Source organism: Musa acuminata, chromosome BXJ1-3 (assembly GCF_036884655.1).
Source record: "Musa acuminata AAA Group cultivar baxijiao chromosome BXJ1-3, Cavendish_Baxijiao_AAA, whole genome shotgun sequence".
NCBI classification, from domain to species: domain Eukaryota; kingdom Viridiplantae; phylum Streptophyta; class Magnoliopsida; order Zingiberales; family Musaceae; genus Musa; species Musa acuminata.
This window is the reverse complement of record NC_088329.1, coordinates 577,432-605,430: the sequence shown is the minus strand read 5'-3', so window position 1 is coordinate 605,430 and position 27,999 is coordinate 577,432. Positions and strand designations below refer to the sequence as shown.

General features: G+C 38.1%; 1 protein-coding gene across 1 annotated transcript; it reads left to right on the top strand.

The window, feature by feature from the left end:
• Nucleotides 1-62: 62 nt before the first annotated feature.
• LOC103977266 (uncharacterized) lies at nucleotides 63-27,927 on the top strand. The gene is made up of 27 exons (XM_009392731.3): nucleotides 63-236; nucleotides 348-525; nucleotides 615-721; nucleotides 4,037-4,153; nucleotides 4,267-4,413; nucleotides 4,511-5,208; nucleotides 9,069-9,190; nucleotides 9,277-9,368; nucleotides 9,857-10,079; nucleotides 10,159-10,222; nucleotides 10,821-10,969; nucleotides 11,381-11,451; nucleotides 11,543-11,716; nucleotides 11,907-11,978; nucleotides 17,837-17,938; nucleotides 18,025-18,114; nucleotides 19,153-19,228; nucleotides 19,308-19,407; nucleotides 19,510-19,579; nucleotides 19,764-19,943; nucleotides 24,913-25,035; nucleotides 25,329-25,412; nucleotides 25,532-25,716; nucleotides 25,786-25,924; nucleotides 26,006-26,065; nucleotides 26,926-27,030; nucleotides 27,618-27,927. Exons 1-27 carry the CDS (start codon nucleotides 147-149, stop codon nucleotides 27,729-27,731), a joined length of 3,732 nt encoding a protein of 1,243 aa, XP_009391006.2. The 5' UTR covers nucleotides 63-146; the 3' UTR covers nucleotides 27,732-27,927.
• Nucleotides 27,928-27,999: the final 72 nt, after the last annotated feature.

Below are 27,999 nucleotides of genomic sequence, written 5' to 3'. Positions count from 1 at the left end.
TATAAGTGAAACCCTACAATTCATATTTCTTTATGCAATAATTACAAGAACACAAACTGCTATTTGGGCGACCCAACCTTTCTTTTCCCCTTCTCCCCCTCCTCTCTCTCTCTCTCTCTCTCTCTCGACTCTCGAAAGAGGAAGCCATGGTCGAGACTAGGCGGAGCTCGGCCTCCTCGAAGCGCCTCCTGTCTTCCTCCTCCTCTGCGTGTCAACCGGCCTCGAAGCGGTCTAAGGTGCGATCTTTCTCCCATCCACTGCTTTATATTTTGGATCTTGGCTCGCATCTTTTCTTCTGATGCGTGGTTTTGAAACGACTTCTCGTGGAAATCCATGGTTACCTTCAGGAGGAGCCCACCTCGTCGTCAAAGGGGCAGCGGCCTGTCCCCAAGGAGGAAGAGACGCCGGCAGCCGACGATCAGCCAGCCGCCAACCTCCCTGCGGAGGCCGGTGATGCCGATGTGCAGGATGAGAAGCCCGTTGATGCGCCTGGGCAGGGCTCCCCGGTCCAATTGCCCGCTCAAAGTCTGATCTTGATCTTGCATTCATCTCTTTTCCTTTTTTTTTTTTTAAAAAAAATTGTTTTCCCCCTTTTCTTTTTGTTTCTATTGAAGAGCGAGCGGTTAAGGTGGAGAGGAGAAAATTGGAAGTCCCAGCGAAGCGAGTCGTGAAAGCCAAGCAGAAGACCGCATGGGCGAAGCTTATATCACAACACTCTCAGGTTGGATTTACTGTCTTCAAGTCTTTATGTTTTGGATAGATTTCATCATCTATTTTTTTTTTTTTTTTTTTCTATCACGTCATCGGAACAAACCCATAACTTGCTGTTAGCTCTGGTTTGATCTTCTCTCCCTCTTCTTACAAGCTTGAGAGGTATATCCAGTAAGAAACATGACATGATGCTGATAGTATGCTTCACCTGATATCTGAAAGGTAATGACATGCATTGGAATATAATCGTTAAAAAGGTTAGTCCTTCATATGAACGCTGCTTCATGTTGCGGCTTACGGTTTCATGGCACGAACGTGGATGTGGGGGAGCATCATGAGGGTGAGAGGGGCACAGGGCTGTGATGGTGCACTTTTGGATGTGTGCTGCCTTTTGATTCCGTGCCTCTTGTTGTGATTTAAGTTATGGTACGAAGCATTTCTCATATGGTCAAGGTCCCTTCTTTCTCTTTGTGGCACTATGGCAAATTCAAAGCAAATAAAAACCTATTTTTCTGACATACTTGCTTGCATTTTATCCTATTTGGTTTTTGAGTGTGGACATATTGCATATGGTGGACATAACCACTAATAAGCGTATGATCTAGGCATCTCTGCTCATCCGTCGTGCCACCGTGTGGGCAAAACTAGCCTGTTATGGGCTGGATGGGGCTCCTGAGTAACAAGATTAGGATTTCTTGTAGTGATTGTGAAAAGGATTATGCGTTAAATAGAGACCAAAGGATCAAGTTGAATAGTATGAACTTTGGCTTTATTTCTTTCTCATAGGTTCTATCCATGCCTTGGTCATGGACATGTATCTGTCTTGTCTGATTTTGAATTAAGCATTTGAAATCTGAGTCACCGTTGGCACATCAGTGCTATCTTGTATTGCTATCTTCTTTGTGGATGGTTTGCCAATCACGATGAGTAGTATCTGGAGGGTTAAGAAGATCTAAATAGAAACTAATAGATGCAGTGGAAAGATATCTGATTGCTCAGAGCTTAACGAGGGGCATTGCCGTATACAAAGCTCAATGGTGGGTGAAGATCTATGCAGCTAAACCCAAATAGTTGGACATTATGGCTTGTTGTTGTTGTACATGTTATACCTTACCGATTTTGGTGATTCGGAGGTCCTTTATTCTCTCAAAAAAATGTTCCATGTTATCAAATGTAAATAGTCGGGGGGGTAGGCTCTTTTAATTGGTTGTACTCTAAAAAAATGTTCCATGCTATCAAATATAAATAGTCAGGGGGGTAGGCTCTTTTAATTGGTTTTACTCTAAAAAAATGTTCCATGTTATCATATATAAATAGTCAGGGGGGTAGGCTCTTTTAATTGGTTGTATCAAGTAAAGTCTCATTTTGTTTATAATAGTTTTAGGAGTCTATCTATCTAGTTAATGGTGTTTGGGACTCATATTATCTAGTTTAACAATTCGAAGACCATTTTTTTATTTAATTGGAGTGGAAACTCATCTTTTCTTGTTTGCTGATTAAAACAAAAGGATTTAAAAATGAGAAAGTTTATTTTTCCAGATAGTGACTTGATGATGGTTTTCCTAGCTTAGGGTCATGGAGATGGATCCTGTTAATAAAATAGAATGACCTATTTGGTTCTTGAGCTAGTTGAATAGACAACCTATTGTAATGCCCTTGGAAGGTGAGGATTGATTTAAAAACCTTGGCAGAGATCTAGAGGCTAAACCTAGTGCCTGATTTTGGGTCAACAGAGGTACCACTTGTTGCTTGTCAAGTGGAGTAGGAAACATTTGTTTCGCCTTTGTTTAAATGGTTGAACCCAGATCTGATTTATATGTTGAAGGAGCTAAACATAGACCTAGTTCTGAGTTTTTTAAGGACTTTCTTATAGAGGTTCAGATTCCTTTTCGGGCTTAGCCTCTTACTCTTGGTCTATTTTGCCTGTAAATCCTTTGTACGTAAAAATCTCTCTATCTATTTGCATTTACTAATGGCTAAACTTAGAGCATTTTGTGTTGTGTTTTGGAGGTTTTTTCATAGGGTGTGTTTGTGCCTATAAGTTCTAGGATATTTTCGCACTTTTATTGAATCTATGCTCAAGGGCTGTCAGTTGTAAAAGATTTGCATCTTTTACTTTTATCCTCTACCTTAGCCTTGGTTCTTTTGACTTTCATAATCTCACTATTTGGCTTTAATTGGGTATTTGCGTTCGTAGTCTTTAAGAATTTTTAATAAGCCTAGGGCATATTGTTCCATGGAGTTTAATTTCTTATTAAGTTTGAGATATTTGTTCCCGTAAAGCTTAGATGAAAAGAAGTATCTTTTGTCCAGATGCTTTGGGTTGTAATACACTGGTTTGAGGATAATTTTATCTCGTGTGCTGATGTTAGAAGTGGCTTTTGTGCTTGCTTGCACTTGTACTAGCACTATGGTATCTTGCCGGCCCTTGACTTATTGTCATGGAGGCCAAAAGGAACTTCTGTTTTTTGGCTCTGCTTTATCTAAGGTGTAAAATCTGGGTCCAATACCAGTTTCAACACCTTGTCAAACTAGTATGACATTGGTGTATAGGATGGTAGAATAATTTATAATACCCTGTATCACTGAAAATAATAAAAATGTGAACCCATTAGTTTTGAGCTATATGTTCTACTATTGGTCCTTGGTCAGATTGGTAAATGCTGGTCAGTATGTACCGGTTTGACTTGTATTTAAAGCCTTTATTTGAATATTTGATAAATACTAGATTAACATAATGAAACATGTTATTTGATTGTTTTTAAGTATACAATGTTCTCATTTTGTCATTCTTTTATAAATCGCATTTGTAGATCTTCCTATTGATAGATCTGACTTGTACCTTATTTTTTATTCGTCACATACTTGATTCACACACAATATTGTAATTAATGTCAGCCTTACAAGTCAAATACTTATCTTTGTCCATTCAATTTATATTTCTATTTGTTTTAAACAAACAAGGTTCAAAAATTTAGTATCCAACTAATATTCATATCTGAATTTGTATTTGCTGAACACAAATAAATTTGGATATAATTTTATAATATGACATCTGCACTTAATTTATTTTCATCCTTATTCATTACCTATATATAATGTTGCATGAATATTAGAGGTGAGTATACTTGAACAGCTTCCGGGCATTGTACAGCATCTAGTTTCTGTGTGAGTGTTTAGATGCATTATTAAACAATCGATGAAAGACTGTGGGTGGTGGAACTTTCTCTCTTTTCTTCTGTTAGGTTCAGTTTGCTTGCCTTCTTGCTTGACACATATGGTCATTCTAGACTGTTATCTAACTCTGTTGATTTGCTCTGTCCAGAACCCTCATATTTTTCTCTCTGGTTCTCGATTCTCTGTTGGCCAAAGCCCGAGCTGTAATTTGTGCATGAAGGATCCATCTGTCAGCAAAACTCTTTGTAGACTGAGACATACCCAGGTATGATCTTAGCAAATGTATTATTGAATTGATAAATTGATTATTTGAATGGAAATGTTCATTGGAAATGACTTAAGCATGAAGTGTCACTTTTATTATTACTATCACATCAGCGTGGAGGTGCATCAGGTGCATTGCTTGAAGTTGTAGGAAGAAAAGGATTTGTACAAGTAAATGGCAAGACCTTTGAGAGAAATTCAAATATTGTTATCACTGCAGGGGATGAGGTGATATTTAGTCCATCTGGGAAACATGCTTATGTATCCTTTTATAACTTGTTGCTTGATTCTAGATGCAAATTGCAAATTCTTCTTTTTTCTAAATTCTCTTGGAAGGCAATTCCTTATCTGTTGGCAGATATATCAGCAACTGAAGAATGAAAAATCAGCTACAGCAATGTTGCAGTCTTCAGTTGACATTTCAGAATTAAAGGGTTTTTCTGCCAAAGAGATTCAAATTGAGACCAGATCTGGAGATTCTTCAGCTGTTGCTGGAGCATCAATATTGGCATCCCTATCTAATAATATGAAGGATCTGTCTGCTATTCCACCAGCATCTAATGCCGAGAATGCTCAGGAAGGCCTAGAAAAGCCTGCTTTGGCTTCTGTTTGTGATGCATCAGAAGACTGCAATCCAGACCTTGAGAAGGGTTCTGATATATTGAAGGAAACTTTTGAAAATGATGGGGGAGCTGTGGTTCCAAGCGATAATACTGATGCTGTCACATCTTCTGATCTTGGTGCAAATGAGACCATTCAACATGATAATATTGGTCCCCATGCTCATCTTGATGATGACATCGGAAAAAATTCTAGTATTAATTATGAAATAAGGTCAGGTATGAGAACATTTGCAGGATCACCTTCTTCTGAGATGGATTTGACTGGCAATGTATTTAAAGCGATTGAGGATCAAAGGGAACTCCTCAAGGATGTAGACTTACCAGCTTCCTTGCCCACTACCAGATGCCAAGCCTTTAAAGATGGCTTGAAACATGGAATACTTGATTCAGGTGATATCCAAGTTTCATTTGAAAGGTTTCCATACTATTTAAGGTGAGAAATTTTTGTGAAATTGCTCATCTTTTATATTCTTTTGACCAGCTATCAAGCTGCACATGTTCTGCTACTGATTACCAGAGGCAGATATTTAGTGTTGCACCTTTTTTATATTCCATGGCTACCCTAATTATGGTCACCTTCGTATCTCTTTTTCCTATTTTAGCTTTAGATCTGTCTAGTATATTTTCTTTACAAAGGTGTTTCCTATCATTGTGCCTATTTGGGGGGGGGGGGGGGGGGGTGGGTAGGAGGGATATTTTGTTATAGCAATATCATTGCAAAGCATATTGGTAACTTTGGTATTTTGTTATAATATTATTTTATTGAGGAAAAATGTGGTGAAAAGCTTGAAATGAAGAAAAAGATATTATAAATGACTTCTGTTGATAATGATAAGGATCAGCTAAAAGAAATATGGAAATGATATGGTGGAAATTTGGAGAAGAGTGGAGAATCTAGTAAGTAGGTTGACAGGATTGAAACATGTGCAAGCAATAAACTAGGCAATTTAAGGTCTAGTGATATTCAAATAAGATTTTCTTTTTCATGCTTTTGGCTGATGTTATTGGTATATTAGTGAATTTGGAACATGAATAAACTTTTGAAGAAACTTATAGTTCAAAGCCAGGTCCAGAATTTCATGTATCAATACTATGCAAGTCAAGGCTTGGACCAACATTATACCAGTCTGTACCTGTGTACTGAGTGTTGGTACACTTGTTCGTATTGAGTTTTGCGAAAAGATTGAAAAGAATATGAAAAAACATTAAAAAAATGCCCAGTACAAGACCTATACCATCTTGAATTGGGCGGTATATGCCCTCTATTGCATATATCGTCCGGTTTACCCTAGTCCGCTTGCCATTAGGCTATTGGACTGGTAAATACCACCCATACAATACTGGATGATATTGCAAACTTTGGTTTAAAGACCTTAGGATCTGCGGCATATTGAATTCCTTGCAAGTTAGCCTAAAAGCATACTTGGTAGTCAGAAAATACTAGAAATGAAACTTTTGATTTAAATTGGTTATTGACCCTGAAGGGATTATTTGGTTACATCTTAAGCTTCCATATCTAAGAGCAACAATAAGATTCTGATGGATATGTAAGGATCTCAAAAGGTGTTGAATTTTAGCTTATTGATAAGGCCATTTAGTCCCACATTGGTTGAGGAGTATGGGAACCAAGTGCTCATAAGTCCGTCAGGTCTCCCTTATCCTCAGAGGCGCCTTTTAGAACTCACATGTTCCGAAAGGACAAAACCGTGCGGATACGCCTATTGCTCAAAGCAGACAATTCCTCGCGAGCCTACGGGCCGCACCAATAGCCGACCGACCAAATGGTCCATTATCAGATTGGCGCTAGAAGGAGGGCCCAAGGCTTGCACTTCGGCTGAGCAAACTCGCTCCCGAGCCGTGCACCTTGGCTATGAGCCCTTGGCTCCCCTACGGGAGGGAGCACTAATAAGGCCATTTAGTCCCACATTGGTTGAGGAGTATGAGAATCAAGGGCTCATAAGTCCGCCAGGTCTCCCTTACCCTCAGAGGCGCCTTTTAGAGCTCACATGTTCCGAAAGGACAAAACCGTGCGGATACGTCGAGGTGAAATTTAGTGCAGCGCCAATAATACTTACTCCAGCCGAGGTGAAATTTTACTCCAATCGAGGTGAAATTGCTCTTTTTGAGTAATACTTTCTGCATTCCCAAGGTTCAATGGCAATGAGAAGGCGAATTGTAGTAGATAACTCAGCACAAGGAGTGCAACATTTCGAGTGCTTCAAAAGTATGAACAAAGAGCAGGTAAAGACTAGTACACAGCTTGATGCATGAATAACAACCATCGAGGAGGCCGACGAAGTTATATAACATATACCTTCTTAACTTTTGAGAGAATAGCCAAAACCAAGTATTATAATTCTCGTAATTATCTAGTAAAGGAGCTCTGCACACTTTCAAAGGCCCTTCAAAGAGATAGTGACAACCAAAAGTTGTTTGTCATCACCAATGGTGATTGGTACTACCAAAGGTAGCTTGTCCCTCGAAAGCGACGGAGATACAGACGTACTTGGAGGCGATAACAAAGCAGAATAGGAATCAATGACAAATTTTACAATGGAAAGGCCTCAAAACTTCAAATTCTATGACGTGATGCTCATTAAAGCTTCAACAAGTATCCATCCAGTTCAATCGACGCAAGATGTTTGAGGGAATGACACGCAACATGTAAGGTCTTTTCCTTCATTCGAAGGATCAGTAAGTACCAACGAGGATTAGTACAACTTGATTGGCCTTATACGAGAGTCAGAGTCATTGGTAAGTTGAAGTAGTGTTAACAGATCAAAGCTCAACTTCTCAGTAGCATTATTGAGAGAGTAGTTGGGGGTCACGAGGTGCATTGCAATTAAAGCAAAGGATTGAAGATTGAACAAAGGCAAGAAGATACAATGTTTGCTAAGGCTTCAACAAAGACGTTGAAGGAATAAGTGGGAAGAATGTCACAGTTCGTAGGGAAGGTGTTCGATATAATGCCTATGCTTTTTTGTTTTGTTAATACCTTCGGTAGAATGTAGGGGTTTGTAGTAGGCTTGGTAGCCCCATTTTGGTTGGGTTTTATGGTTGTTTCTACTTTGGATGCAAAACTGCCAAAAAACGATGCCTCCATTCGAATTTCTAAGAGCGGAGGTGGGCCTCAAAACATTAATCATCTCACACCCCTAGAATGCCCTGGGTGGCACATGACTCGACGGGGCTTTGGGGTAGCATCTTGGGTTGGTCCGTCGTATGGTTACTGTAATAATGTCATATGGACATTTGTTCATAGAGACTTCTGTGCACGACAGATTGTCTTGGACCTTTGTTGCGTGACCGCTTAGAGCTTGCAAAGTCCTTTCTATTTTGCATTACCTATTAAGTGTTTGTTGAAATCTTTATTTGTGGGATCCCGAGTTAACGCTTCCACTGACCCGATCCTTAGGGGCCTTGTGTTACGAGGAAGTTGACGCTTTCCAGATGGACATGCAAGGGTGCCACATAACTTAGGTAAAACTAACTAAGCCTGTGACAGTTTGGTAGCGAGTAGACCCAATAAAGTGTCACACATGGTTCAAAGTCTCGGATGCTAGGCACATAGTGGTCCTTGATTGGTCCTGTTTATACTGGCATACCAATGCAATTATCCATGATAGGAGATATTTGCAACTTGAAAGGGCTTCATCTTAATTCTATGATTGGATAGTGTTCACTCATTACATGTTCTTTTTCCTCTGGTTGGATTTGTAGCTGAGCCTGATCCTCATTTTTTTGTTGTGCCTTTTCAGTTCCCTGATTATCATTGAGTTACCTTCTCTTTGCCACTTTTCTCTAAGATGCTTTTACAAAAAGTAGAAAGCAAAAGCTGCACTTTTCCTGATTCAACTTTGAGATCTCTTAACTTTTGGATGGCTCTTTGAACACGTGATCTCATACTAACCAAGAATGCCATTTTTCAAGTCATATGTACTTGTTTGTCTGGTTGCATTAGAATGTCTCTTCTACTTCATGAAGCTTAAAATCCATAAACACAAACTCTTGTGGTTCTGCATTGACATATGAATTTAAGGTTTTATGTGTTGAGGTCTCCAGGTGTTACTAAATTATTTTTCTTTAACTGTTTGCTAATGTGAATGACCTGATGTCTTTGCCAGTCAAAGATTGCTCTTTGGTTGTTTCCTACTTTTACGTGGAGATAATAATTGACACCTAGATAAATGATTAAGCACATATAAGCAGAAAAACTTAGTTGAATGTCTCAATTTGCTTGTTTGCAAGATCTTCTGATCTAATTTTCTTTATTTTTCATTTCTCTGCATCCAGTGAGAACACAAAAAATGTTCTTATATCTTGTGCATTTATTCACCTGGAGTGTAAGGAGTTCATAAAGTATACTATGGATATTTCATCTGTAAACCATCGGATTCTATTGTCTGGTCCAACAGGTATTGTTCAAGTTTTCAATTTTTGTGAATAATGATCTGGTTCTGCACTCTTTTGTCTAACAAGTTTCTTTTATCTGATCCTTTAGGATCTGAAATCTATCAAGAAACTTTGGTAAAGGCCCTTGCCAAACATTTTGGTGTTAGATTACTCATAATAGATACTCTCCTGCTACCCACTGTAAGTTTTCCTTGTATATATATATATATTGCAGCATACCACACATTTATATTAAATTGCATATAGTTTAAATGGAAAACATTGAACTGCCTTGGCATCTCAATCTTCTGTAAGTGACATTCGGAATCTAGCTTCCACAGTAAATGTCACAAGCTTTGGTTTCAACCCTAGGCAAAGCAATGTTTTTGCACACAAACTTGCTAACTATAGTAGATTAGCTCAAAGAACAACTACATGGGGAGCTGATGCTTCCTCTCTGTTGTATACAGGTTTTTTTGACACTCCCCTGATGGGTGATTAATGAAGATTTATCTCTTATTAAAAAGAAAAACATTGAACTGCCGATTTTTGTGTGTTCATCTTCTTACAATCCCATAATTTCTCTACAACTTTAGTGGGGCATATGGAAGTCCTATTTTATCTCAAGAGGACGATTAGATGAATTTGTTACTAATGAGTCCTGGAAACTTGAATACAATCGATTGCAGGGGTCATCTTTAAAGGATGCAGAATTACTAAAAGAAAGTGTGAGGATGGAGAAATCAGCCATCTTTTCTAAGCATCGTGCTGCAGTGATTGATACTCTACAACTGAGAAAGCCAGCTTCTAGTGTGGAGGCTGATATTGTGGGAACATCTACTTTGAATTCCCAGTCTCTTCCAAAGCAAGAGACATCAACAGCATCATCAAAGACCTACACATTTAAAGAAGGTTAGCCATATTCTATGTTCAATTTTGTATTTTCATCTTGTTGATTTAAGAAATGAATGGTGATCCTGCTTTTAAACAGGAGATAGGGTAAGATATGTGGGCTCAATTCCTTCATCAGGCTTTCCTCTTCAGGCTCCTCAAAGGTATTACCTTGTTATGAGTTGATTGTTTTTCTATTTGTTTTCATTATTATTCATCTGATGTGTCCTTTTGTGTTCCCCATAGAACTTAATTTATCTAAGAATCCAACAAGGATTCTCCCTTGATGAAGTGTTAATGTGTGATGCTAACTCACTGTCATAGGAGGCAATAACTGAGATTGTTTTAGTGCTTCCTTTAGATATTTATGTACTTTTAAGAGCTTAGCTAATAGGAAAATTCTTTATTGGTGACAATCTTCCATAATCTAAGCATGCATTTTGTGAAATTGAGCTCCATATTGTTCACTAAAATGACCTACTTAGGACCTATTTAATCCTAAAATGCAATTTACACCAATAATGAATATCATAACTTAGTACTTCCCAAATAAGCCAAATGTGAAAAAAAATCAAAATTGTGGCCCAAAATTTTAATGTGCTTGATACTGATGCATAATGTATGATGACATACTAGAAGCATTTTGTTAAAAGCAAGTATTTTCTTCATGTATGCTTGGTCGTGGTTTATTATTGTTGTGTCATTTAGAAATATCCTTGTGTTTTGTCATGCCAAGTTCAATGACTAATCTGTGATATGCAGGGGTCCAAATTATGGGTATCGTGGGAAAGTAGTTCTTGCTTTTGAAGAAAATGGTTCCTCTAAAATTGGAGTTAGATTCGACAAACAAATTCCAGAGGGTAATGATCTTGGAGGCCTATGCGAGGAAGATCATGGATTCTTCTGCACCGGTGATTGTCAACTGGCATTGTTCTCACTTTTTGTTTTTCTTGCTATCATGCTACTTCTCTTCAAAGTTCACAATTTCATGTACTGGTACTGTACTGGTCAGGGCTCGAATTGGTACTGTACCAGTCTACCAAGTATCAGATGCTGGTATGTACCGAGTTTAGGAAAAAATCTAAGAAAACAAAAAAACAAAAAAAAACGACTGCTCAAATATATACGCCCAGTACAGGGTCTGCACTGGGCGTATCAGGCAGTACAAGCCTTGTATCAGTCTCACTGTACGACTGTTATAACCTTGGTCTGTGTATACGTAAGCTGTCGGACTGGTAAATACCAGCTCGTACCATACCGTATCGAATGGTAATTGCAAACCATGCTTTACTTTATTGCCTTATCTCTCACATTCTATGCAGCTGATTTACTTCGCCCGGACTTCTCTGGAGGTGAAGATGTTGGAAGGCTTGCAGTCAATGAGTTGCTAGAGGTGTGACACGTTGTTCTTATTGGTTGTGTTAAACTGTTAATATACAATTATATATTTGTATCTGAAATCTTTTGACTGTTTCCTTTTTTAGGTTGTACTAGAAGAAAGAAAAAGTGGCCCTTTGATTGTGTTGCTTAAAGATATTGAGAAATCTATGTCTGGAAGTACTGATTCATATGCAACTTTGAAGAACAAGCTTGAATTTATGCCACAAGGTGTTCTTATAATCGGTTTACATTCCCAGGTTGATAACCGCAAAGAGAAGGTAGTACTTTCCTTTTTTAATATGTATTGCTTTCTGAATGTTCATCCTTGGATCTGGAATTCCTTTTCCTTCATGCTTAATAAGTAGAAAAGGCTGGAAGTAGAATCCTTTAGCTGACTACAAATTTGTCATGTTTTATGTCTTGTTGTTGTTGTTGTTATTATTGTGTAACACATAATACATTTTGCAGTCACACCCTGGAGGGCTTCTTTTTACAAAATTTGGAAGTAACCAGACAGCCCTGCTTGATTTGGCTTTCCCGGTACCCTATTCACATTCCTTTCAATTGTATAAATTTATTGGCATCAGTCATGTTTATGAGCTTGTGATTATTTTTTAATTTCAACATAGCTATGATTTATAGTTAATGCCTAGATGCTATCAGCAAATTACATCTTGGACAAGAAAAACATACTTACATAATGCTTTTGTGATTTGACCGAGAAAAAGATAAGGACCAAGTGCTTCATAGTTTTTGACGGGCCTGGTTTTTGTCCATTGGAGATTGTGTATTGGGCGGTAAGCACACTGCCCGTTTGTCGAATCCAAGTGTTTCACCCCTTTCTCAAATTCAGCACCATCTTTCACCATTTTATCACCAAGCACTCAACCTTACTATTCATACCAACATTTTATCCAATCCAAGATCAATCTCAAACAATTGAAGGTTCATTTTCAAGAAATAGACTTACTCTCCCCCCATAAAAGGGAAATTTTGAATCTCAAATTTGAAGTTGCTCACTTACTTTTTGTTGAATGAAGTTGTGTTGTTCATGGATTGCAATTTCGCCTGATTTGAGCTCGTACCATCAGACTCTAAGCTCGAACCTAGATGCAGACCACCTCCATTTTTGGTGGTCCAGTCCAATCTATTTAAAAAAAAAATTAAAAGTTGTGTTTACTTCTGTTAGGACTGTGTTCGTGATAGTGTTTTCAATAGGTGCTCGGGTGCCCGCCTAGGCACCCGAGCAACTTGTAACAAGTTCGGGCTAGCGATGAGGTGCCACTCAGAAGCATGCCTCAGCCCAGGTGCTGGGCGATTCAGCTGTGCGTTTGAGTCAAATAATGCATGAGGTTGGTTGGGCTTTTGATTGGGTTCAGTCAATTGGACTTAGTTGTGAACCAAATTAACTAATCAACAACTTACCCTCTGCGCCCAACCCAGTGAAGAATCTAGTGGAAGAAACCCTGCCTCTTCGCCTTGTGCCACCATATACAGTGTCTTCCTTTGGCTTACATTGTCGACTATGAGCTTCCTCTGCCTTACGCTGCTGTGTGCAGCGTCTTCCTTCGGCTTACATCGTCGATCGCGAGCCTCCTCCGCCCTATGCCATTGTGTGCAGCGTCTTCAGTCGGCTTACATCGTCGATTGCAAGCCTCCTCTGCACTACGCCACCGTGTGAAGCTTCATTTCTCTGTCCTGTGCAGCTTACGTCATTCTTCAGCTTTGTTCCGCCGTCGGTTGCCACCTTCCTTTGCCCTAAGCACCATTTGAGTCGCACGAACCCTACCTGAGTCGGAGAACCCAATCTTCCTCCGTAGTCCACTGTTGCCTTCCTCAGTGCCATACTCCACAACCTTTTGCCAGCTGGTTACTTCTCCATCTCCCATCTTTGTTAAATGATCTCCTATTTCCTACCATAGCTTGAGCACTTTGTTTAATGATCTCCTATTTCTTGGACTTTGTTAAAATGTTAGGAACTTATTAATTTAACACTGTTAGGAGTTAGGACATACACATTGATAGGTAGGAACACCTTGCTTCGCTTGCTTGGTATATCAAATTGTAAATAAATTATAGGTATATATTTTTTGCATTTTAATATTCAGTCGCCCCTCGTTTTGCTTGAGTGCCTAATGCCTCAAGCGCATTGGTACCTTGTGCCTAGCGCATTTGGAAACATTGGTCCATGAGCCTTCTTTCCTGTATGTGCGGATCCTAAAATCACAAGCCAACCTTTGTTGTACGCTGTCGCCTACCTCCCCATCGCGCACCATGTGCCATCATTTTGGGTATGCTTCCTCCTCTCTTTCCTCCGTTGCTTTCTCTTCTCCCTTCCTCTTCCTCTTTCTTCCTTCTTCCTCCTATTCGTCCATTATCTCTTCTTTCTTCCTCTTTATCCACTGCCTCCTTGTCTTCCTTTCTCTTCCTCCTCTCCGTTCCTCTTCCTCCTCTCCTCTCCCCCCATCACCACTTCTTCCTTCCACTTCCTCCTCTTCCTCCGTTGCTTTTTCTTCCTTCACTACCTCCTCTTCTTCCTTTCTCTTCCTCCTCCTTCCTCTCCTTTCTCCATCACCTCCTCCTCTTTCCTTCTTCGCCTCCTTCCTCTTCAGTACACACCAGTGTACCAAGTCAGTACACCAGTCCCAGTCCAGCCAAGGACTGGTATAGTACCCCAGTACAAAATTGCAAACCTTGGTATTATTGTAATATATTATTCCTAAAGTATTTTTCATCGATTAGAGCTATATTTTAGTTTTTTTTCTTAAGTTCAGGGATGAATATGTTATGTCATTTCGAAATGAGTGAGACAGTTTTTTACACAATTGATGACAATTTGTTTGCTTTCAAGCCAATATAGTATAGATTCGATGAAGATCCATTCAGATCATGTTAAAAATCCATTCTGATCTAGTCAAAATCTGTTGGGATTCATCCTAGATCCGCATGGATCAAGCTTAGATATTGGTAGATCTAGACCAGATCTATGTTAATCCGACCTTGATTCCTGATATTAAATGAATTTTTTAAATTGTCTCCAATTAAGATTGACGACTTTTGTAAAATATTTACACCAAAGCAGTAGAGTATTGATCTGGTTTGGCAACATTTTAGTTGCGTAAATAACTACCATCATTGGCAATGCATCTACTTTAACTATATTGGTCGGGGTGAAAAAAAAATCGTTATTAGGTCAATGGATTTTTTTACGTGGCCAAATGCATGAAGGGGCCACAGCAAATTAGACGAGCTTTGTAGGCAGAGTTGAATGCTAAAAAAGCCCCAAGGCTATAGCTAAACCACAATGGAAGAATATGGATAGGCAAACATGTGACCCAGGCATTTATGATGTGTACGAGGATTGAAATGATTCATGTATCCCTGGAGTAACAGTTCAGGTATAAGGAGACCATGAGACATTGACCTACAGACTGGTGATGCACAGGATAAGCAAGACTGCACAGGCTAAGCAGGAATCCCAACATGAGGCAGTCTAGTGATTCTCATGTGCTGGACAGGACAACAAGTGCAAGGAAGCCCTGAAAAGGTGGCTTACGATGTTAGTTTATACAGTAGGAGATCAGCTCCTAATATGATTGACTTGGATCATGTGGTTTTCCTACCTTATACTACAAAAGGGACCAAGCATTGATGGTACATTTACTAAAGAGAAAAAGAGGGATAGGAAAAAACAATTGTAAAATAATTCAATATCAATCACATCCATACTAATGTAAGTAAAGGTCCTTACTATAGTTTCATGGTCTCCATCATTAGAAAATGACTACTCGTAATTGAGGCTAGAGGTACATCATGGTGTGGAGTCACCTCTGAGCTGGGCTCGAGTAGATTTCAACTACATTTGGATGGGATTGAAAGCACATTACAGATTGAAACTACTAGTGGGCTTTGTCTCACATATTTTTTACTAAGGTCTAATTATGAGATAGGGAGTTTGACCTTGGGCTTTAATGAGGACATTAACTCTTAAATGGGAGTGTAACATTCCCAATTCCGATATGGTCTCACATTTGAAGGGGGAGAATGGATGTGATTGTGTATGGGGCTAGATGGGCCTATTGCTAGTAATTTATACTAGAGTTTTTTGGGTCACGTGGTTTAAGCTGGCTAGTTTAATGGGTGAGCTTCTATTAGAATGGACCTAGTATTAGGCATGGTGACAGACATTGTAATTTGGTCTCACATTGAAAGTGAAAGAAGAAAGAGTTGGTTTATGGGGCTAGAGGGGTCTACTGTCAGTAATTTCTCTGAAGCATTTTAGACCATGTGGTGTCAAGCTATCAACAAGGTAATGAGTAAGTTCTCTCATCAGGTTGTGAGATTTGGTGAGGGGTCCTGGTAGGACAGAGCTATCAATGGATGTGGCTGGATGCACATTGCAATATGTAGTTACCACTAGACTAGGCCTTGTATGCTGCTGAGTAGACATGATTTTGAGCTGTGTTAGGTCGTCGGTTTTGAACAGGATATGAAGCCTTGAATGAGGGAAATTGTGAGGCTCAAGTTAAGTCTCATATCTAAAGTAAGAGATTGTATGTGATTTTTAATGGAGCTAGACGAGTCTATTATCATTAACTTGGGCTAAATGTTTTGGACAAAGTGGCTATAGGCATAGATTAAAACCTCAGTTTTTTACTGATATTGGTTGATGATTGGATCCATATGGAGTGGCATATTGGCAACCCATATTGGTTGGTATTGTCTGATATTGCTCAGACTAAAGAGAAAAGGAGATAGAAGGAGGGAAAAGGAGGGGAGGAAGAGGAAGACAATGCATATTGGTAGGAGGTGGTGGAGGCAGTGACTCTGATGAGATGGTTGTGATGTGAGACAGGAGAGAGAGAGAGGGAGCTTGACGGAAAAAGAAAGAAGAAGGAAAAGAAAGGGTAGCTGATAGTTGTCGAAATTAGAAAATAAAAGGTACTGGTAATAGGTGGTATTGCTTGGAACAAAACAAGATCACTCGATCCATGTACCAGTTGGCCATCAGACCAGTACGGGTAATTATATATAATATTTTTTCTTTTAACTAGGGTTTGAGACGAGCATGCCATTCCTTTCACTTGTAGGGAGGATCACCTATGGCTCGCCATTCGTCATTCGTTGCTTGCTATATTGTCATGTCCTTAGCTAAAATTACCTAGGACGTGCCACCCAAGCGATGCTTGTTTGCAAGGGTCAGCCTAGACCTTAGCCTCGTGTAGTTCACAGAAGAATTGCCTAGCAAAGAAAAAGTTAGAAAGGCAAACATGTGGGTAATATGTCGTCGTCGCGCACAAAAAAGGCAAGATAACCAGGATCACAAGCAATACAAAGCAACCGACTTTTATTAGACACGAAAGGATCTCAAAAATCGGCTAAGTGAGCACACACAAAAGAGGTTCCAAAGGTAGATGCAGGTCAAATATTCACCTGGTACTTTTGTCGAACAGAACATGGGCACACTAAAGACGTTGCATCACCCCTCAGACATATACTCAAGGTCCCATCCGCCTCAGTGCCACCCGGGGGTTCCAAGGTATTGAGACGGATGATGTTTTGCATCACATGGCCGTTAGCCAGAACTCAGCCCGTGGCACACACGAATGGGGTTGTTTTGGGCTATTTTTTCCTTCACACGACGTCGTGCAACTAGAAACATTTCTGAGTTTTACATGACAGAAACACAAAACTAAAACACTTAGCAACAAACAAAAATGGGGCCGACAGTAGTAAATTTTGCACCGTACATGCTGCATAACAGAAAACACTAAAAAAAAATCGAAAATGATAGAAAAAAAGAACTGAAAAGTGTCATGGACATGTGTCGAACATCTGGACTACATTGCTCCATGACAGTACGTTGTCTGTCGCCGATCGTACACGTTGCCTATGGCCAACTTCAGTATGCCTCTTCCTCTTTTTCCTCTGTCTTCTTTCTCATCCTCTTCGGCCTTCTTTCTTTTCTTCTTCCTTCACCGTTTCCTTCTTCCTCTTCTTTCTTTTTCCTTTGTGTCCTCTTCCTTCTTCCCCCCCTACTCTCTCCCTCAACAATTAGTAGTGCATTTCGGCGTTCTGACACTTGGTACGTCTGGATGGACCAGACCCATACGAGTCTAACCTTGGACGGGCATGGGTCCGGTAACCGAAACTGCAATCATTCACTTTTACTAGATGTGTTCTCACCATGTTATGGCATCTCTTCATGGCTTTTCCTGGATTTCTTTGTCAAATGGTACTTTTATCCCTAGTTTAATAAGTTGTTTATATGTTGTTTTATTGAGGCAATTGAACTTTTCTTACATTTCCCTTAAAGCACCAATAGAATTAGCAACCCTATTGTACTGTTTATATTAGTTTGCACTAATCTGGTGTATATTTCTTGTTGTACTGCATAGGATAACTTTGGTAGACTGCACGAAAGAAGCAAAGAAATTCCTAAGACGATGAAGCAGCTCTCTAGACTTTTCCCTAACAAAGTTGTGATTCAACTTCCACAGGTTTAAGTTGGCATATTGTGTTGGTATGTACTCGTTTTTTCTGTCTTTAAGAAAGTACTTTCCTGAAATCCTAGTAACTGTGGCAGGATGAAACCCAACTTTCAGAATGGAAACAACAGTTGGATCGTGATGTTGAAACTCTTAAAGCCAAGTCTAATGTTCTCAGTTTACGTTCTGTAAGTTTGATTAATTAAAAAATATTAAAGAGTTGATCCATCTTTTTTCTTTTTACCTTTTATCTCTCCAGAATGTACACTGAGTTCCATAATATATAATACTTTACCATCGGTTGAGGGTTAGGATTCGTTTACAAAGTTGGGCCTTTCAATAAAGCTGTTTTTGTATTTTTGAAAAGCATATTTTAGGTTTCTCGATGATTGCATTTCATTTGCATCTTCAGATCGAAAATTGTGTCTTTGCAAAAATTTTGAAAGATAACATTCGGATACTTGACAAAATATTGATGACAATTTAATTTTCAGGCTTTGGTACTTTTAATATGGTATCCTTGACATTTGTCTGAAAATTGTATTCAAATAGCAACTTTATTATTAGTGGAGAGAGCACATTTCCTGGAAGATGAACTTATTGGGTGCACAAGGTATAAATTGCTTGGTAATTTAACATGACTTGAGATTTACAGTATGTACTACAAATTTTGTTGGTGTTGCTTAATCACCATCGTGCTGCTAAAACCTAGATATCTTTTTTTTTTTTTTTAATTGGCAACAGGACTTATCAAGATTGAACTAGTCTAGTTCAGCTTTATATTTCTTCCTCTGTTTTAGTTATTACTAATTAATTATAGTATTTATTGGAGAATTATGAATGCTATATCCTATATGCACCTTCCCCTCCCATGACTACCTTGGTGCAGAATCAACCTGCAATCTTTTTCTTGATCTTCATGATCTAATGGCCCTTTGCTAGCTAGCTTACTAAAAGTGCTGATGTATTATTCATGGTAATCAAATAAATGTAACTACAAAATGCGTTACTGCAGATCTTATGTTGCTGATCTTTTTGTTCATACTTCAATTATCTCTCTGTCCACTTTTTCCTGCCTTTTCTCTTTGAAGCATCCCTATTGACCATATTAAGTTCAAGATTTAGTTTATTTTCTCTCATTTTCGCTTCACTACCATTGCTGTTATAATGGACATATTAGATACATTTGTGCAATCATCTTATCTTTAATCTTCCATATATTACAGTTTCTGAACCGCTGTGGGTTGGACTGCAATGATATTGAAACAGTATCAATAAAGGATCAAGCACTTACAAATGAAAGTGTGTGCCTTCTTTTGGTCTACTTGTTATTATTACCAATGCTTTGACAAATCATTCCTCATATGGATTGTCTTTGCAGGTGTGGATAAGGTAGTTGGTTTTGCTCTTAGTTATCACGTTAAGCACAGTAGAAATGAAGCCTTGTCAAAGGATGCAAAGCTCATACTCTCCAATGAAAGGTTATCATACTATCAACAATATTTACGGTGTAACTTGTGAAACTTGAGGCTTATATAAAACTGCCTCCTGACCTTCTGACACTACTATCAATAAACTGGCAGCCTTAAGCATGGGTTAAGCATGCTGCAGAGTTTCCAAAATGATAATAAGAGTTTAAAGAAATCACTCAAGGTCTCTCTCTCTCTCTCTCTCTCTCTCTCTCTCTCTCTCTCTCTCTTTCTCTCTCTCTCTCCTCCCCAAAAAACAACTGTAAACTTGATTAGTAATGCAAGTGCAATAGGTTTCAGTGCTGGGTTCTGATGGTCTTTTGTTGTGCTTTCATCTGTCAACTGATTATCAACTTGCACCTTTACAGGATGTAGTCACTGAGAATGAATTTGAGAAAAGGCTTCTTGCCGATGTTATTCCGCCTAATGACATAGGAGTTACTTTTGATGACATTGGAGCCTTGGAGAATGTGAAAGAAACACTAAAGGAATTGGTGATGCTTCCTCTGCAGAGGCCAGAATTGTTTTGCAAAGGACAATTGACTAAGGTGCTTCTGATCTTGAACAAGCTTCTTTCCAAAGACTTTTTTTTTTCAGTAAATTGAATTTTTTGGCGTGCTTTCTAGGTTTTTGTTGCCAAAATAAATTTTTATATGGGCTGCTATCAAGCCATTAAGTTGACAGTTCTTATATATCTATGTTTGTAACCTTTTTTTTTATGTGATTCTGTTATTTAATTGAAAGCAATAGATTCTGAGTGCTGCATTTAGTTTGGTAGTCAATTTTGTGTTCCTTGTGTCTGATATGTTGTTAATTACTTAATTATGAGCATCCTCTTCACTCTAGATACTTCTTTTTTTTCCATAAATTTTATAGGTTCATGTGTTCTCACATGTTGCTTGGTTATTAATAATGCATTCCTTTTCAAAGTTGCTATTATTTGATATCAGCAATCCAAAAATTGAAGCTCAACTGTCGAACTACCAAAAAAGTGTGGATCTTGTGTAAACACAATATTTCATTAATGCTTATTTGGCTCATGAGCCTTATCTCTGTAGTAAGGTTGTTGTGACCTAGGTGGAGGCTCAAGTCACAAAATAGTCCCTGCAATGCAAATAACAAGTTCAATAACCTAATGAGAAGAAATAAGGTTAGATTGATTAGATAAGAAAACATTTAAGCACGGATATGAGCAAGGGTAGCCGACCCATATCAATCCTACCTCGGACAATTAGGAGTATGAGCCATACTGGCATACTGTCTCGGTGTGTATCAAGTTATGAAAAAAGCCTGAAAAAAGGCTGAAAAATAGAAAAAGTTTACTGTATGGTACGAGGCTTATTCTAGGGTATAAGTCTTGTACTGAGCAGTACAAGGTTGTACCAGGCAGGTGGTACACTTGGTACAAGTCTTGTACTGGATGATACACCTTATACCAGGCTTGAATCACCAAGCTTATCTTGATCTGTTCTAGTGCAATATTGTGCAGACCTCAAAAGTCCTAGTGTTGTCCAAGACACTAGGTGCTAAAAAGTGCCAAGGTTTCAAAGAACACTGTACGACATAGATAAGGGACAATTTAATTATATATATTAGAGTTTGAGATCAAGGTTCAAAATTTTGACCATACCAGTCGATATGGACTCGTATCTACTGATCCAGTGGCCCATCGGTATGTGTATTGGATAATTTACATGGTCTCAAGCAAAGCTTACTGCCTAATAAGTTCGTAGTACTAGGCTTATCGAGTGGTTACCAGTACCTATCAATCAGTACTTTTTTCATAATATGCTGTCCTTTTTAGTTTTCTTCTCCTTTGTTTCCTCCACTGTCATCTCCTTATATCATCATCTTCTGCCATTTTCAGCACCTCCTCCTCTTCTTCTCCTCTCCAAGTCTACCACCTCTTCCTCTTCTTCTCCTCTTGACCCACCTCCTCCTCATTCCCTCCCCCTGCTAGAGCCATATTGGTCGATACAGGGGCATACAGACACAGTACACCAACCATACTGGTAGCACATTGGTCCACCGAAGGAATGATTGTGAAACCGGATTAAGATTTTGAAGCCTTATTTGAGGTTATTTGTTTAATTTCATAAATCATAGTGTGTTGCTTAATATAACAAGTATTGTGAGCTACATGTGAGGTGATGCAGTTGCAGTTGAACTGTTTTGCAATTTTCTTTCTCAGATCCATCTTTTTGTCCATTGGTGTAAGAGGCATCAATCCTAATTTGTTTGATACTCTGGAGAGGAATGCCATTGAATTAAGATTAACAACATCATGAGTTGGCTTCATATTGAAATTGCTTAAGAAACCCCCCAATGAAATAGATCAACAAGGTCATGAGTTGACTTCATATAGAAATTGACATCATGAACTAGGTCATGATTACCACTGTCATTAGGTTTCTTCATACTAGTACTTTTGTCTAGCTTTGAAAGCATCATGATTGTCACTAAATTACATCTTAGTGGAAGACCTATTGAACCGGAGATGGACTAGCCCCACCAATATTACTTACTGTTCCCATCCTCAGCCATGTTTTAGTGCTTTATGAATGCACAAATGCCAATTTTAAGCTCATGGTCTCTACATTGTCTCCTTGATCCTAGCATTCGTTGTAGATGGCTTACATGTCTACCCATCTAAATGTTTCCTTTGTGCTTTTCATTAATATAGTCTTAGGGTTTTTTGAGCATCTTATTCTACTCTAAGATTTTTTGGGCATCTTATTCTACTCTAAGATCCTACTTGTTATCTCAACGGACCTTTGTGTATCTGGTCATGTGAAGAAATCCACTACTTAATTGTTGATTTGATCTTGTTATTCCAAGTTCCAACATCGTAACTAGCCTAATCACAGTGGATGCACTACCAATGATGACCGTGCTCCTAACAATGCACATGCTACAATGCCCAACTGGTACATTGTTTCTTCATTGTCATTTTGCACAAACATTGAGAAACAAATTTAGATTCACAATTAAGAATTTAAACTGTAGTGGTTCTAATATGAATTTGATCAGTTGTAGATCTCCATGGTGTGAACTTCTAAGTCTGTCCTATGTGGATCTAGCTTATATTGAAATAGATCTATGCAAATTACACAGCTACAGCCTTGATTGAACATCTGAAGCTTTAACCTTAATCATAATATACATGGTGGTAAGATTCACATTCACCTTGATTGGGAAAAAGCTAAATTGTTTCACAAAAGAAGTCTGCCCTGTAGCAAGAATGAGGCTCCAAACGTAAGCTATGTTGGAAATCTGATGCAAAAAGGGAGCAATTTGGAGAAGAAATGAAGTAAAAAGTGCAGGAGAAGAGGCTACCGGTTGAGAAGAGTGAAGTGGAAATGTAATTGAGTCAAGGAAAAAGTTTTGGTTGGGTACTGATATCAACCAGTATAACTTGGTGTTGGTAAAGATACCGGGTAGTACACCCAAAGGAATAAGTTTGCCAAAACTTCTCGGTCCACATGTCAACTCATGGTCAGATTGATAAATATCAGTCAGTATGGACCAGTCAGACCAAAATTTAAATAATTGGTTCCAACAAATTCTGTTCAGGTATGATGTTCCTCCTTCTTATCCACTAGTTCCATCCGGCTACAATCAAGTTCCAAAAGGTTTTACTGATAAGAGAAAAGCATACACACAGAGAAAAGAGGAAGATGAAAAGACAAGCTCATAATGGGGTCCAGTCCATCCACTAAGGTCTGAATCTCAAAACTTATGCTGATCTCATAAAACCTTAATATGAAGTGTTTGATCTTAACTAATTTATTAACTACATAAAGAACAAGATCCTTGTGACGCACAGTTCATGTTATTAGCTTTCTAGAAGCCTGATCTTGTAAAACCTTAATATTAAGTGTTTGATCCTAACTAATTTATCAACTACCTTCAAAAAGAACAAGATCCTAAGGATGCACTGTTCAGTTTTTTAGCTTTCTAGAAACTGTAAGGATAGTTATCATGTTGGACCAGATATCTTAGGAACCCTAAATATTGGCCGAATCTTACAACACCTAATACAAAGTTTAATGTCATGTTTATTTTCACTCAAAAGTAAAATATAGGATGTAACCTATGCCAAAGTGATCTATTCTCCAAATCTTTACATTGCATGAAAAATCTTTACATTGCAATTCATTAATAAGTCTTTCCTTACTTGACCTGTAGGAATGCATTGGTGTTCTCACAAAAATAAATATCAATATTGAATATTGTACTTACAGTTGGTTTTGCAACATTTCATTAACAAAAATTTATCCAAAATATGGTACATTCTTCGTTGTTCTCCAAAAATTTATATATGTAAGCACAAGGTTTGCAGTTTCATATGGCGATTCTATATTAGTCCGCACCAGTGTACCAAGTGTTGATATGTCAGTATGTACCAAGTCAAGAAAAAAGCCCAAACAATTGTTGAAAAAACAAAAAAAGAATCTTTTTGGTGCTGGACTTGTATCGCCTTGTAATGGGTGGTATGATCATGTCTGAGCGGTAGAGGCCATGTACCGAACAGATGGTCCGATTTTCCTTGGCTTGTGTACCTATGGGACGAGTGCATACCTCCCATACCAAACTGTACCAGGTGGTATTGCAAATCTTGTCTATCGTATTTACTAATAATTTAGACTCCCCTGGGCATATCCTTTGGTTTACTCTGGTGTCTGTATCGGTAAATACCACTTGTACTGAAGTACCGGGTGGTATTGCAAATTTTGTATAACTGTATTTACTAATTTCATTAGTCCTAATTTTTTGGATGTGACTGGTTTGAAGCAATGGAATTTAGAAATTGTCTTTTTCATCTGCAAGATGGTGGCGTGATTCTACTAGCCAAATGTGCAACTCCAGGCTACAAACCTGTGAGAATCTATCAATGATCTCAAGTACTTACCCCATCTTTGCCTTATTGATACCAGTGTTGACCACCGCACCTTTAAATCTTTCATGATGGCCTTTAGCTTTTACAATTCTTGAGTCCACTTCAAAATATCCTCAAAGCCCTCAAGCCCATCTTTGTAAAATTCCTTATAATTACATTCCATAAATCAGCTGACGACTGTAATTAAAATACCATTTTCTTCTCAAGTTTGATTTGGACATGCAAGAGACCATTATGGTTCTTATGAAAGATGGCCCCAATGAAAGATGTGCTTGAAATTAATTCGGTATCCAAATTGAGAATGTTGAAGAACTCAAGGATTAGAGCAATGAAATGATGGTGATCATTTCTGAATAATACTCCTGTGCTGATATTCTTCGTGTACAGTTGCTTGTTTTCTTCATTTTAGATTTAGATATGCTTATGCATGATTTTAATGGTTGAGACAAAATTTAAGTGTTGCCCTCGTGCAATCCTAATTTATGTTGAAAAGTTTCCTAAGGCTAAAATTGCATGTTCACCTTCTTGCAAGTTCTCAGTACATTTGTTTTCATCCAGACTAGGATGAAATATTGATACCTCAGAGTTTCATAATGTCATCCTTTTTTGTTTTTCAGCCATGCAAAGGAATACTGCTCTTTGGCCCCCCTGGCACAGGAAAAACGATGCTTGCTAAAGCTGTTGCAACTGAGGCAGGTGCAAATTTTATCAATATATCGATGTCAAGCATCACCTCGAAGGTACTTTATGTTCATCATCTGCTTATAACCAAGGATTGCCATGCCAACATGTGAATATCAATATGATTGAGATGTAATATATCATAAAGATATCAATTTGACCGTTTTGGAAGTGCCAAAATATTGTTAGACCAACTTTTGGCTTGTGCTGTGCCAACCTAAGAAATTGTTATGCCGGATTTGATACTGACATGGACCACAACGCAGAATGGCAATCCTAGCTTATATCATGGATTGTAGTATTTTAAAGAAATTGTCTTTTCCTACCAAATCTAATGCACTCATTGTAACAGTGGTTTGGAGAAGGAGAAAAGTACGTGAAAGCAGTATTCACATTGGCTAGTAAAATTGCTCCTAGTGTTATCTTTGTTGATGAGGTCAGTGTACTGATTAGTTTTTACTGCAAAATTTAGTATCAGTCCAACATCACTTATTTTTATTTCATTCTTATAATTTACGTCAGTTATTGTAAGTGATTTTTTTTTCTATTTTATAGGTTGACAGTATGTTGGGCAGGAGAGAAAACCCTGGAGAGCATGAAGCAATGCGCAAAATGAAAAATGAATTTATGGTCAACTGGGATGGATTGCGAACCAAAGATAAAGAACGTGTTTTGGTTCTTGCTGCTACCAACAGGCCCTTTGACCTCGATGAAGCAGTTATAAGGAGGCTTCCACGAAGGTAAATGCTGATGTTTGGATAAATTGAGGGTTGATCAACTTGTCTAACATATAACAATGTTTTGTGCAGATTGATGGTAAATTTACCAGATGCATTAAACAGAGAGAAGATTCTCAGAGTTATATTGTCAAAAGAAGAGTTGGCACCAGGTGTTGATCTTGAAGTCTTTGCAAATATGACTGATGGATATTCAGGAAGTGACTTGAAGGTTTGTTTGGATAGAATTTGATCTTGTTTTCTTATAGTTTCTTGAGGAATTAAGAAAGTTTATATTTTATGGTTGTTTTAGAATCTCTGTGTAACTGCTGCACATTGTCCCATTAGAGAGATTTTGGAGAAAGAAAAGAAGGTTAGTCTTGAACCATTCAAATCTTTGATCAATATTTTATTTAATCTCTCTTTTTCCAGTTTGATCTTTTATCTTTATAAGAAAATTAGCATTGACTATAAAAAATAAGATTTTTGAGGCATAATATCTTACTGGTAATAGTTAAGCAGTTGTATGAAGTGTAATATAATCAGTTTTGTTTCAATTTTCATTTCAAATGTGCGTATGGCACCTGATATGAGCCAATGGATCAAAATTTAAAACAATGATTAGTATATCAAATCACTTAATAGTGCAAATGTTTGCAAAACACTTGTGTGTGAAATTATCAACTAAATTAAGGATGAAAATAAAGAATTGTGTTAAAGACGATTACCTTAAAATTGCAACGCTGATGTCTAGACATATTATTGTCCTTCATGTAGCTACCACTACAGTTGAAAGGGTTTGACAGACATTTTCAGTGCCCAACAAAGGAATTGAATAAAACAAAAGTGTGGATGTAAATGAATTTGAAGATTATTCTGTTCTACTAGATTCTATAATAAACGACTTTAAAAAAAATCAAAAGAACTTCCTTTCATCTCAACAATGATGGGCCACAGTGCAAGCAAAGCGATGCCATGAGAGTTACCTCGACAAGTCAAAAGCTTTTGACTACACAGATGTTTACAAATGAATCAATCCATTTGTCTGAACTAAATCAAACATATGGTTTTATTTATATTATGTTTATATCATTTGCAGGTTTTATGCATGATGTTTTGCTAACCAGTGCTTTGGTTATTGTGCTTTTATGTTGATTTCAACACTGTTGCACATAATAATAGTTCCTTCTGATTTTTTAGTAATTGCCCTAAGCTTTTTCTTGTCACATACAGGAAAAGAATTTAGCCATAGCAGAAGGTAGACCTTTACCCACATTATATGCAAGTGAGGATGTTCGTCCTTTGAACATGGAAGACTTTAAATATGCACATGAACAGGTAGCTTTTAACTCCACTCCCCATCCTCTCTCTCTTCTCTTTCTCTCTCTCTCTCTCTCTCTCTCTCTCTCTCATACACACACACACACACACACACTGGATACCTGCTGCTTAAGGAGCAGAAGGATCTGACTCCTCTGACCTTATATTTGTCTTGCCAATGTTTCTTCCTCATGAATAGCACATAAGGTTTATCATTGATCTAGAATCAAAGGTCAAAGGTTAATGACCTTTGATCTAGAAGGTCTAAGATTTATCATTTTTAGACTTCGTTAACATTTGTAGGCTATTTGCTTCATCTAGAATCAGATATCATTTTATGGTATAGAATCATGTTGTCTGAAATTCTTCCTTTCTCCTTTTTTCTGTACCAAGAAAAAAAACAGGAACATAATGGGGAAAAAAAGAACAAAAAGAAAAAAGCTCCCATCTCTAAATCTTGTTTCTTCCCATCAGAATTACCTAAATCTTTGTGGGTTGAGAAATTAAATTTTGCTTATGTTTAGAATAAAGATAAAGCTGAAGTTGACATCCATTTTTGAGTATACTATATATTGGAGTTGCTTAAACAAACCTTGTACTCACAGGTGTGTGCGAGTGTGTCATCTGAATCTTCAAATATGAGTGAGCTTCAACAATGGAATGAGCTCTATGGCGAAGGAGGATCGAGGAAGAAGAAAGCATTGAGCTATTTCATGTAGGAGACATCCATTTTGTGTATAGCCCCTTCTCTTAAACCCCTTTGGCAATGCTAGCTAATCTGCCAACCAACATAGCCAGGTTTCCTTCTCAGCCCTGTATTTAGTTTTTCCATAGGGAGTACATTTGTGAACTGTTAATTTATATCAAGAGCAAGTTATATATATATAATGTCATCTATCAAGGTGGTATAGAACATATGGTATTTTTGTCATCTGTAATCTGGTACCTCTGCCTGGTTGAAGGATATGATCTATCTGTGCATGCTTG